Genomic DNA, 13475 nt, shown 5'->3' with positions numbered 1-13475 from the left:
CTTAGCCTAAGCCCATTACCCCTACTGGGGCATAAGTAAGTAATGTAATATTTATAAAAGGAATCTTGAGAGATGGGATGTAGATAGTTCTAAATTAAAAAATACACAAGTATAAATTGCCATCTAATTTTTCACTGAAATAAGACTATAAGACAAAGAAACAGAATTAGACCCATTGAATCTGCTCTGCCATTCCATCATGACTGATTTATTATTCCTGTCAACCCCATTTTCCTGCTTTCTTGCCGTAAGCTTTGATGCCCCTAAGTCAAGAACCCATCAACCTCCACTTTAAGTCTACCCAATGGCTTGACCGCCACAGCCATCTGCAGAAATGAATTCCACAGTCTTCCCAACAGTTCCAACTAGTATTATTTAATTTTAAAATGGTAATCTTTTCAAAACCTCATTGCTGTTAAAGGACCTTATTTGTGTGCAAATTGACAGCTCCGAACCATGTTGTGATGACTTGGCATCATTGAATCCTATACTAGAGAACAAGGCCCATTTGACCCACCTTATCCATCCACACTGATGCCCACTCACACCAATGTCCACCCCCATTAGTCCCATGTGCCTGAATTTGACCTGCCTTTCCTGCCCATAAAGCTGCCTTTTGACATTGTAACTGTTACTGCCTCCATCACCTCCTCATTCCAGATAGTCATCATCTTTCATCTGAAGAATTTACTCATCTAATCTTCAATTTTCTCCCCCTTCTCAAGCTCTAGACTCCTGTGCCTGTGAAAAATACTCTTTTCATTCTATCTTTGCCTCCTGAAATTTTAGAAACTGCTCAAGTTAGTTTCCTCCGCCCAGTGAGAATCGACACTGGCTATAAACTCTCTCCTTATACTGAGTGGAAGAGGCCTTTCCAGCACTTCAAGTACTTTGGTGCACTCAGCAACGCACCAATTTAACCCTAACCTAATCACGGGACAGTTTACAATGACCAATGAACCTCTGGACTGTGGGAGGGAACTGGAGCACGCAGAGGAAACCCACAGACCCACAGGAAGGAACTTTCCCATTGAATGTTGAAAGGCCTAGATGGACTGGATATAAAGAAAATGTTTCTGTTGGTGGGTGAGTCTAAGACCAGAGGGCATAGCCTCAGAATAGGAGGACATCCATTTAGAACAGAGATGAGGAAGAATTTCTTTGACAAGAGAGTGGTGAATCTGTGGAATTTGTTGCTGGGTGCACTTAAGGCAGAGGTTGATAGGTTCTTGATTAGTCAGAGGGTGAAAGATTATGGGGGAAGGCAGGAGAATGGGGTTGAGAGGGAAATGGAACAGCCATGATGAAATAGTGGAGCAGACTCAATGGGCTGAATGGCCTAATTCTGCTCCTATGTCCAATGGGATATACAAACCTGCTTACAGAGGATGCTGGAATTGAACTCTGAACTCCAGCGCCCCAAGCTATAATAGTGTCGCACTAACCACTACATTGCCCTGGCGCCATACTTACACCCCTCCATTCAAGACAGTATCCTGGTCTACCTCTCCTCCACTCTCCTCACTGCTACTACTTCCTTCATGTAGTCCAACAGCCAGAACTGTACACCATTCTCCAAGTGCAGTCTAACCAATGTTCTGTACAGCTGCAACGTGACAACCTAACTCTTATTGTTAACGTCTCAGCCTACGAGTGCAAGAACACCTTTACTATGCTAGCCACCCATATCACCACTTTCAGTGAGCTCTGGACTTGCACACCATCGATGTCCTTTCAAAGTCCCTGCCATTTACTCTCTATCACACCAGAATTTGACCTTAAAAGGTGCATTAGCTGGAATTATGCCGCCACTCCACCCACCTACATTGCAGTGTATCAGGAGACAATCTTCATTACCATCAACACCATGTTGCCTGTAAACGTACTAATCATTCCTCCCACATGTTCATCCAAGTATTTTCTGTATTTTACTGAGGCCCCTGCAGTACATCACTGGTTACAGACATCCAGTCACAAAAGAGCATCTATTCACCACTGTCGTCTGCTTCCTACCACCAGGCTAATTTTGCCTTGGACCCATGTGGCTTAATCTTCTGGACCAGCCCATCTTGTGGGACCTTTCTGAAGTCTATGCAAAGCACATCTACTGCTCTGTCTTCCTCAGCTTTCTTAGTTATCTCTTGAAAAAACGCAATCAGATTTAGAGGCATGGAAAAGTGCAGCACAGAAGCAGGCCCTTAGGCCCATCTCATCCATACTGAACCATTTAAATTGCCTACTCCAATTTACCTGCCCCAGAACCATAGCTCTCCATACACCTGCCATCCATGTACTTATCCAAATTTCTCTTAAAGGTTGAAATCCAGTTTACATCCACCACCTGTAGACAACTCATTCCGCTCTATGAACAAAGAAATTTTCCCTCACGTTTCTGTTAAAACTTGTCACCTTTCACCCTTAACCTATGACCTCTAGTTGTAGTCCCATCCAACGTCAGTAAAAAAAACCTGCCTGCTTTTACCTTATCTACCCCCCTCATTATTGTGTATACCTCTATCAGATCTCCTCTCAATCTTCTACGTTCTAAGGAATAAAGTCCTAACCTATTCAGTCTTTCTACATATCTCACCCTCCAGACCTGGCAAAATCCTTGTAAATTTTCTCTGTACTCTTTCAACCTTTTTTTTTACATCTTTCCTGTAGGTAGATGACCAAAATTGAACATAACATTCCAAATTAGGCCTCACCAATGTCTGATATAACTTCAACATTACATTCCATCTCCTGTACTCAATACATTGATTTATGAAGGAAATATGCCATAAGCTTTCTTTACAACCCTATCTATGTGTAATGCCACTTTCAATTAATTAAGGACCTGTATTCGCAAATCCCTTTGTTCGACCACACTCCTCAGTGCCCTGTTCACTGTGTAAGACCTACCCTGGTTGGTTCTACTGAAATGCAAAACCTTACACTTGGCTGCATTAGATTCCATCTGCCATTTGTCAGCCCATTTTTCCAGCTGATGCAGATTCCCCTGCAACCCATGACAGTCTTCCTCGCTGTCCACTACACCCTCAATCTTGGCGTCATGCACAGATTCCGTGATCCAGTTAACCACATTATCAGCCAGATTGTTGATACAGATGACAAACAACACCGATCCCTGCGGCATTCCACTAGTCACAGGACTCCAGTCAGACAGGCAAACTTCTACAACCACTCTCTGGCTTCTGCCCCAAAGCCAATGCCTAATCCAATTTAGTACCTTTTAGAGCAAAAGGAATATTATAATATAGTTGAATTATATGAAGTTGCTATCTCAAAGTACAGGGGTGCACTTCACTTCCTTTAAAGCCTGAGTGCACTGGGGGTTTAAACTGAAATCTTTAGGACTGACAGTGATGGGGGCAGAGAAATTAACAAAGCTGCTTCAGTCTCTATTTTATTCCTTTAAATTCAAGTTCGTATTTATGACCTTTAAAACAAATCTGCAGATTCCCCTCACCTATTTATGTCCACGTTCTGAAGCAGAGACTCAGCGTGTAAGCCGGTTTCCCGGAACCACTGATAAGGATGGCTGAGCAGAAATGGTCGTGCATTCTCCAGGACACAATCAATACAGACCTGTGTGTTTAATGTCACTGTAAATCCCACAATTCACCATATGGCAATGTGTTATAACCAGTGTGTGTTCTAAGATACCTAGCAACAATAACCTGCTTCAGAGTTTATGTCAGGGGGATCTTCTTTTCTTTTTGTTTTTTTTTTATATTTTTTATTTTACTTTTACCCATCCTCCTCCCCCGGAAACCCAGAAACCATCCAACAGGCAGATAGCATGCTATTCTAATAACCTTTAACCCCGTCTCCAGATAGCAGCCCCTGCTTACAAAGTAGGACGTTACCACCACCAAAAAGACACAACAAAGAATACATAAACAGATTCCAAATATTTTCATATTATGTCTAACAATAGTTAAGACCGAATTAACGACAGCCATCTTAAATCCATTTAAAATACGCAGCCATGTATTCAAAAAAAGGATAAATCCAATCAACTAATATTAAAGACTTACAAATTAAAGGAAAAAAATAAATATATATATGTTAAATTTAAAACTAACAACAACAGATCTAAGTGAGCTAGCTAAGTCCGTGTCTGGGCATTCATAAAACGTGGAGCGGACTTTAGACGGCATTACAAACAACTCCCGGCTAAGGATCAACTTTTTAAATTGCTTACGAAGTGGACCTAAACTCATTTATAAATTTCCAACCATCTTCTGGAGAGTCAATCTGTTTTAGACGAGCATTGGGTGGAGTAATCATCAGACGAGCCGGATAAAGCAGCGACAGGCAAGAGTTAATTTTAAAAAGTTCGCCATCACTTCCCGATATTTAATTCTTTCAGCGTAAATCTCTGGGGTAAGATCTTCAACTATATGAATCTTAACTTCATTATAAATTAGTTTATCCCTTTTCCTTGCATTCCGAAGAATAGCTTCTTTGGTTGTAAAATAATGCAAACACAGAATTACAGGACGTGGTTTAGTTTCATCTGAAGGCTTAGGACATCAGATTCAGTAGGCTCTGTCCAATATTGGACAGGCTTCGAGAATGTCACTAGGGGATCTTGATTCCATGATTAATCAAGAACTATCAACTTCCGCTTTAAATATACACCCAATGACACAGGTGTCTGTGGCAATGAATTCCAGAGTCTTCCCAACAGTTCCAATCAATATTTAATATAAAAATGGTGATCTGCTCAAAGCCTCATTGCTGCTGTAGGACCTCGCTGTGTGCAAACTGATAGCTAACTCATCCATCACAATTCCGAAAGGATCTTGTTGAACCAGATAGTGACGACTTGCCATCGTAGAACCCTAAAGGGTAGAAACAGGCCCTTTTGACCCGGCTCATTCATCCCATTGCCCATCCCTGCCTATGCACATCCATTACCCTGTGCTTTCTACCACCAAGCTAATTTTGCCTCAAACCCATGTGCCTTAACCTTCTAGACCAGCCCATCATGTGAGACCTTGTCAAAAAGCCTTCCTGAAGTCCATGCAAAGCTCATCTACTGCCCTGCCTGTATCAGTTTTCTTACTTACCTCCTGAAAACACGATCAGATGTGAGATGTGATCTTCTCTGTACAAAACCACGCCAACTGCTCTTACCTTCATCAACAACCTCCCCGTCACTCACTAGTCCGTAACATTCTCCCTACCACTATTTCTAAACACGAGAAACCCTCCACTTCCTCCTTACCAATGCAGACTTGCTTCAGAATATGAAGACACTTCTTCCCTGACTTCTCTGACCCCCCCCCCCCACTCTCCTTTCTCTCTGGTGAATACTGATTGAGGAACCTACTCATATCCATTTGACAAGTACATGGATAGGCAAGGTTTAGAGCAGGGCTTCCCAACCTGAGTCCTCGGACACCTTGCGTAATGATATTGGTCCACGACACAGAAAAAGGTTGGGAATCCCTGGTTTAGGGGAATATGAGCTAAACACAGGCAGTCATGACTAGCTTAGATGGGGGCCTTGGTCAGCACAAAGCAGTTGGGCCAAAAGGCCTGTTTCAAACTCCATCTATAAATTTGCTGAAGACACAACTATCTCTGGCAGAATTACAGACTGTGATGAGAAGGCATAGGAGTGCAATATATCAGCTAGTTGAGTGGTGTCACAGCAACAACTGTGCACTCAACATCGGTAAGGCCAAAGAATTGTTTGTGGACTTCAGAAAGTGTAAGATGACGGAACACTCATTAATCCTCAGAGGAATCAGTGAAAAAGGTGAGCAATTTAAAGTTCCTGGGCCCAATATATCAATGCAGCTACACACAGCAGCTAAATTTCTGAAGATTTGGAATGTCACCTAAGACACAGATTTTGACAGATGTATTATGGACAGCATTCTAACTGGCTGCATCACAGTTTGGTAAGAGTGGGCGGGGGGGCACTGCACAGTTTCAAAGTAAGCTGCAGAGAGTTGTAAACTCAGTCAGCTCCATCATGGGCACCAGGCTTCCCAGCATCCAGGACATCTTCAAGGAGCGATGGCTCAAAAAGGCATTAAGGGTCCCCATCGCCCAGGATGTGCCTTGTTCTCATTGCTATCATCAGGGAGGAGGTACAGGAGCCTGAAGATATACTCTTGCTGATTCAGGAACAGTTCTTCCCTTCTGCCATCAGATTTCTGAATAGACATTGAACCCATAAACACTACCTCACTTTTTGTTTTTTTTTGCTTTCATTTAGTATAATATATATAAAATTTGTAATTTTATTAGTCATAGAAAAGTACAGCACAGAAACAGGCCCTTCAGCTCATATAGTCCATGCCAAAACATTTAAACTGCCTTCTCCCATCAACCTGCACCAGGACCATAGCCCTCCATACCCTTCCCATCCATGTATCTATCCAAACTTATTTTAAATGTTGAAATCGAGCTTGCATGCACCACTTGCACTAGCAGCTCATTCCACACTGTCAACACCCTCTGAGTGAAGAAGTTTCTCCTCTTGTTCTCCTTAAGCTTTTCAACCTTAACCCATGATCTCTGGTTGTAGTCCCAACCAACCTCAGTGAAAAAATCCTGCTTGCATTTACCCTATCTATACCCTTCATAATTTTATATACCTCCATAAAACCTCCCCTCAATCTTCTATGTTCCAAGAAATGAAGTCCTAACCTATTCAACCTTTCCTTATAACTCTGGTCATCTAGACCCGGTAACATCCTTGTAAATTTTCTCTGTACTCTTTCCACCATATTTACATTGTTCCTGTAGGTAGATGACCTTATCTATACCTATATCAAATCGCCTCTCATTGCAATGCATATTAATATGCAAAATATATCTCAGACATATGCCAGTGATAATCAAACCTATTTCAGCCCCAACTTAATAGTACCTTCGTGGTCATTGGGTTTACATCCTAAAACAACTTCTGCGGTTACACCTTCGATGGCACTGCAGCGTTTGCAGGAAGCTGCTCGCCACCTCCTCCTGATCCGCGACCAGGAGATGAGCGATGAGCAACGCACGCTTGGGTCCTGGCGGCAACACCCACATTCGAGATAGAACTCCTGCTTCTCCCGAAGAGTCGCGGCTGATAGCTCATCTCCTTCACATTGAAACTTAACCAAGTAATTTGTGCAAAAGCCAAAGGGTCTCCAGCAGGAATCTTTAAAGGGCAAAGTGGATTGAATGGAAATAAAAAGGAGGGATGATTGCACACAGAGTGCGGAGGCGCTGAATTCCCGCACCCAGTGGTGTTGGCGGCTCCGTCTCCGGGGCGGGACTGCTGCCGCTTTGCCCCGTCTCCTAGCAACCGGTCCCGGGCTTGCGTTTGGAAACGTCGCCGTTTGCCGGTATGGGGAAGGACGGAGGGACGGAGGGACGGAGGGACGGAGGGACGGAGGAGAGGGGGAAGGAAGAGTGGGGATGGCGAGGAGGGCGGCCCGGACCAGCGGGGCTGGGCAATGCAGGGCTCGGCTCGGCCTCGCCCGCCCCGGTAACCCGCTGCCCGTTCACGTACCGGCGGGGCGCCCACCCCCCTTGCCTCCAGCCCGCTCACCTCATCTCCCGGAGCGGCCGAACGTCCTCGGCAGGCAGCCTCAATCATGGTAGTCCGGTTACCCCCGGAGAGGGGGAGGTGGATTCCGCCTCACTGACAGTGAGGGACGGGAGCGTTGCCCACGGTTGCAGAGGCGCCCCGCCGCCCGTGGCTGCTGCCGGCCGCCCCCGCCCAGTCGAACCCAGCCCTGCCCGGCCCGGCGCGGCGCTCCCCGGGACGACAGCGCCACCCACTGACCGGGAGGCTGCATCTGTCTTTGGAACGGGATGGCCGCAGACCGGTTCCCCCAACCAAAAGAGCCGAACTTCACAGTCGCTCCGGGTATTAAACACGCGAGACAAAATAATTCCAACGGCTAACCAGCTGCTGGGTGAAGAAATGAAGAAATTTCATATTTAATTCTCAATGAGACTGTAATCTCTGGTTCTGGCATCCTACCACAACACTTAGCAGAATTCCTGTTGTTTATAGTTTTAATTGTGTTGCCTTGTGAAAATTGTCTATAACCTGCTTTCTCTTGTTAATGCTGCTTTCATGATATGATGTGCCTGTTAACCTTGTGCATACATGTCATAATAAACTCTGCTTTCACATCCTTGGGGCTACCCTTTCAGACTAAAGAATTGATTGTGGACTTCTGAAAGGGTTTAGATGAGGGAGCACACACAATCCTCAGAGGAATCAGAAGTTCCTGAGTGTTAATATCAGGGAGGATCTATCCTGGACCCAACATATCCATACAGGTACAAAGAAGGCAAGACAGCGGCGATATTTCAATAGGAGTTTGAGAAGATTTGGTCTGTCTACAGCTGGACAGTGGAGAGTACTCTAATGGGCAGCATCACCATCTGGTTCGGAAGGAGCTACCGCACAGGATCGGAAAAAGCTGCAGAGTTGTAAACTTAGTCAGCTTGATCATGGGCACTAACCTCCATGATATCCATGACATATTCAAGGAGTGATGCTTCATTGCTGCCATCAAAAAGGTACAGGAGTCAGAAGGAACACACACTCAACCGGGACAGCTTCTTCCCCTCTACCATCTGAATTCTGAATGGACATTGAAATCATGAACAGTACCTCATTACTTTTTATTTCTATTTTTGCACTACTTAATTTATCTATTTAATATACAGTATTCACATGCTGTAATTGTTTTTTCCTCTATAATTATGTCATGCATTGTACTGCTGCTGCAAAGCCAACAAATTTCACAACATATCCCAGTGGTATTAAGCCTAATTCTGATTCACTCTCAAGTTTACCTCATGCGCCAGTTGAGTGCATTGGTCCTCCTTATCCTCTTTGAGGAATCACACTGGTGACCGTTTCTGGCACTTTTATTCCAGCTGCAGTCTCACCAGGGGCCATTAAGCAGCAGAAAATACCATTAACGTAGTGAAATTTGACCAATGAATGTTTCTTCAAAGTGAAGACAGCTTCAAAGTGCATTTATTATGCACATATATACAACCCTGAGATTAGTCTTCCCACAGACAGACACGAAACAAAGAAATGGAACCTAGATAAAGAAAAACATCAAACACCCCTCACACACATGGAAAAAAAGTGAAGAATACAGAATGCACCCCAATCAGAAAGACCCAAAATGGAGCAAGCAGAAGCAGCGTAACGTGAACTCCAGAGCACAACCCTCAAACCACGTCCATTAAACCTCGTCCAAGACCCAGGACTCCAGCACAATCCTCAGTCAGCATTGAGCGGATGGGAGAGGGGAGACAGACAATCACACACACACAGCTTCCTCCAGCAACAGTGAGCAAAAGGCTGGTGGACAACGCTGAGTACCCACTCACCTTACGCTCTCACCTCAATGATTTTAATCTTCCTCGATGTTTAAATCGGTGAGAAATGGAGTCAATCACAGGCTCACGCCTGGTCTCCAGGCTTCTTGGAATCAAGACCGCACACTTCACTCAAAACCTCATGAAACCTCCTCGAAGACCACAAAGTGCCAGATGGCTCAATCGGCCTGAAAACACCCTGCCAAAATGTTGTACTCTCTTCCAAACAGTAAGTGTTTCAGGTCCATGACCTCTAACAGAGATGGTAAAATACCAGAGTATCTGCCTTTTACTTCCTGTATTCAAACATCATTTCCAAGTGAAGCAGTGATTTTCTAGTACTTTATTTATTAACACGAGACACAGATTGGTTAACAGCCTTCATTTTGCAGGGGTGGCCCTGACTCAGTCCTTGGCATTCTGTACTCATCTAACACGAGGTCGAGAAGCAACACTTGGCCTTCCCGATCAGCACATTGAATCCTTCTGGACTCAATAATTTCAGATCATCACCCGTTTCAGACTTTGCATGTTACGTTTCCAGCATCCAGTTTATTTCTTGTTTGATAAATTCACATTTCATTTGCTCAGTTTTAGACCACTCTCTGCCATACTTTGTTATTCTTCAGCCTCTAATATCTGCTTTCAGCTGGCACCACCCTGTCTCAGTCTCCACCCTGTAACATACCTCTCTTTCATTCGTGCTTCCCCTCGCATGTTTCTCTATGGCCTAAAAATAGTTTTGCTTCCGGTTTATCAGTTCAGATGAAAGGTCACCCTAAAATATTATAAATCCATTTCTCAACAAGATACTATTTGAGCTGCCATTTCTATCATTTTCCATGTTTAATTTCACCCATCAATTGCTAAATCCATCAATTTTGTTGATTTGTTGGGCCAGAATATAGCCAAGTGTTGTCCTTCATTAGACCAAAAGATCATAAAATATAGGAGTAGAATTAGGCTATTTGACCCATGGAGTCTGCTCTGCAGTTTTGTCATAACTGATCCATTTTCCCCGTCAGCCCCAATCTCTTTCCTTCTCCCCATATCCCTTCATGCCCTGACTAATCAAGAATCTATCAACCTCTGCCTTAAATATGCCCAATGACTTGGCCTCTGCAGCCACCTTTGGCAACAGATTCACCACTCTCCAGTTAAAGAAACTCCTCCTCATCTACGTTCTAAAAGGATGCCTCTCTATTCTGGGGCTGTGTCCTCCAGTCTTAGACTCCCCTACCATGGGAAATACCTTCTCCACATCCACTCTATTGAGGCCTTTCACCATTCGATAGGTTTCAGTGAGGTCACCCCTCATTCTTCTGAATTCCAGTGAGTAGAGGCCCAGAGCCATCAAACACTCCTCATATGACAAGCCTTTCAATCCCAGAATCTTTACGAGATATATACCTTCTAGCTCAAAGAGATTAGTCAGCACAGACTTTTAATAAGCTGCTCACATCACAGAGCAAGTTAGTCTAAATTTTGTAAATGGCTTTGGCCAAATTAGAGTTTAATCATCAAACCATGTTAAAGGAACTCAGCACTGACTAAGGTGTAGATTGTTAAACTTACTGGAATGGAATCTATAAAATTTATTGCTGCAACCGAAGTCAAAGTAAATAAGGGCTTTGCCATTCAAAGGTGAATCTGGGAAAGTCAGCTCCTTGCAGGCTTTCCATCCGTGCTGGGTTGAGCATCAAGCTAGCACTCAACCTTGTAAAAAAAAAAGACAGAGAAACTAAAGAAACAGCAAGGTTTCTGCCCATTGCGCACGAGGCGCTGAGAGGAACAACAACTTTCAAAGATGTCTTCAATGAATTTTGTGTTACAACCAAACAAATATGGCCCATTAATTTATTCAATACTGTATTTTAATGATGTTTCTTTAAAAAATTAGTTCATAAATGTATTTCAATTTCAAATATAAAATATTAAAATTTCTGACCAATATCATCTGCAAAATAATTTCTGACGCACACTTTCCATCTTAATCTAAATTTTAACAAATAATATTCACTTCCAGATGTTCTAAATCATTTACAAAAGTATGTATATAATACACGTTCTGTCCATTACCAAAATATATCCTTTATGGGTTTTGGTTCCAACCTTTAATAACAAAACTAATTGAGATATGGACTGCATTTCTCTAAAAAGGCACAGAATGTTTTTTTCTTTATATACACAACTGTGTGACCTCTAATACAAGGATGTGCATTGTAAGGCCATCATTTAGTTACAAGATGACCAAAAATAAACCCGCCTTCTGTTAGTGATAACAGTGCATAACAATGTAATTTTAGTGCAAGTAAACATCTGGTCAAATAAAAATTGGAGAACAGTTCACAAATTTGCAGAGGTTCGTAAAATGTGAAACCGCTTCAGTGTCATCCGCACTGATCCAAGATCACGATTGATCTTTTCCAATCGATCTTCTAAAGCTTCCTGCAAAAAAAAACATTCAAAGTCATGAGTACCTCGTGAACAATATAAAGTTTGAATAAGTGTTCTGAGATGATGAACTCATCCAGCTGTGCTGGGACAGGGAACTGGGATCGTGCAGATTTAGGCTGTCCAAATTACCTCAACCAAATAACATGTCCCAGAAAATGCAAACGCGAGGAATTCTGCAGATGCTGGAATTTCAAGCAACACACATCAAAGTTGCTGGTGAACGCAGCAGACCAGGCAGCATCTCTAGGAAGAGGTACAGTCGACATTTCGGGCCAAGACCTTCGTCAGGACCAACTGAAGGAAGAGCCAGTAAGAGATTTTAAAGTGGGAGGGGGAGGGGGAGATCCAAAATGTTAGGAGAAGACAGGAGGGGGAGGAATGGAGCCAAGAGCTGGACAGTTGATTGGCAAAAGGGATATGAGAGCATCATGGGACAGGAGGCCCAGGGAGAAGGAGGTGGGGGGGGGGAACCCAGAGGATGGGCAAGGGGTATAGTCAGAGGGACAGAGGGAGAAAAAGGAGAGAGAGAGAGAGAGAAAGAAAGAAAGAGAAATAAATAATGGATGGGGTACGAGGGGGAGGTGGGGCATTAGCAGAAGTTAGAGAAGTCAATGTTCATGCCATCAGGTTGGAGGCTACCCAGACGGAATATAAGGTGTTGTTCCTCCAACCTGAGTGTGGCTTCATCTTTACAGTACAGGAGGCATATCAGAATGGGAATGGGATGTGGAATTAAAATGTGTGGCCACTGGGAGTTCCTGCTTTCCCTGGCGGACAGAGCATAGGTGTTCAGCAAAACGATCTCCCAGTCTGCGTCGGGTCTCGCCAATATATAGAAGGCCACATCGGGACCACCAGACGCAGTATATCACCCCAGCCGACTCACAGGTGAAGTGTCACCTCACCTGGAAGGACTCACCTCACTCCTCTCTTTTGCCAATCACCTGTCCAGCTCTTGGCTCTATCCCTCCCCCTCCTGTCTTCTCCTATCATTTTGGATCTCCCCCTCCCCCTCTCAAATATCTTGCTAGCTCTTCCTTCAGTTAGTCCTGATGAAGGATCTTGGCCTGAAACATCGACTGTACCTCTTCCTAGGTATGCTGCCTGGCCTGCTGCGTTCACCAGCAACTTTGATGTGTGCTGCTGTCCCAGAAAATAATAGTTTTGTGAACAGTCTCCAATGTGAACAACGTCCCTTCAGTTTTAGACTGAGTTTTTGCATCTTTGCCCAAGAATATTTACATAACTGGAAATTGCATGTCAGTAAGACCAAAGAGTTGATTGTGGACTTCTGAAAGGAGTTAGACAAGGGAACACACACCAATCCTCAGAGGGATCAGAACTGGAGAGAGTTAACAATTTCAAGTTCCCTACATATCGATGCAGCTACAAAGAAGGCAACACACTGGGTATGTTTCATTAGAAGTTTGAGGAGATTTAATATGTCACCTAAAACACTTGCAAATTTCTACAGACGTACTGTGGAGAGCATTTTAACTGGCTGCATCAGTGTCTGGTATGGTGGGGGGAGGGGTGCTACTGCACAGGATTGAAATAAGCTGCAGAGTTGCACATTTAGTCAGCTCCATCATAGATGCTAGCTTCTGTAGTATCCAAGACACTTTCAAGAAGCTGTGCTTCAAAAAGGC

The 13475-nt window shown here is 43.7% G+C and overlaps 2 protein-coding genes across 11 annotated transcripts in view; both read right to left on the bottom strand.

Moving 5' to 3' along the window:
• LOC134360022 (membrane-associated phosphatidylinositol transfer protein 2) overlaps positions 1-7760 on the bottom strand; it is a 307102-nt gene extending 299342 nt beyond the window's left edge. For all 10 annotated transcript variants that reach the window (XM_063074026.1, XM_063074020.1, XM_063074022.1 and 7 more), the window contains exon 1: positions 7565-7760. The gene's annotated coding sequence lies outside the window, so the exon portion shown is untranslated. The remainder of the gene's footprint in view (positions 1-7564) is intronic.
• Positions 7761-11033: 3273 nt separating this feature from the next.
• LOC134360020 (M-phase phosphoprotein 9) overlaps positions 11034-13475 on the bottom strand; it is a 118288-nt gene continuing 115846 nt past the window's right edge. The window contains exon 23 of the mRNA XM_063074018.1: positions 11034-11817. Within this exon, the coding sequence (XP_062930088.1) occupies positions 11716-11817 (102 nt within the window). The 3' untranslated portion in view covers positions 11034-11715. The remainder of the gene's footprint in view (positions 11818-13475) is intronic.

This window comes from Mobula hypostoma, chromosome 21 (genome assembly GCF_963921235.1).
Source record: "Mobula hypostoma chromosome 21, sMobHyp1.1, whole genome shotgun sequence".
Lineage (NCBI taxonomy): Eukaryota > Metazoa > Chordata > Chondrichthyes > Myliobatiformes > Myliobatidae > Mobula > Mobula hypostoma.
Note: the sequence above shows the minus strand (reverse complement) of the source record. Positions and strands in the feature narration are given on the sequence as shown.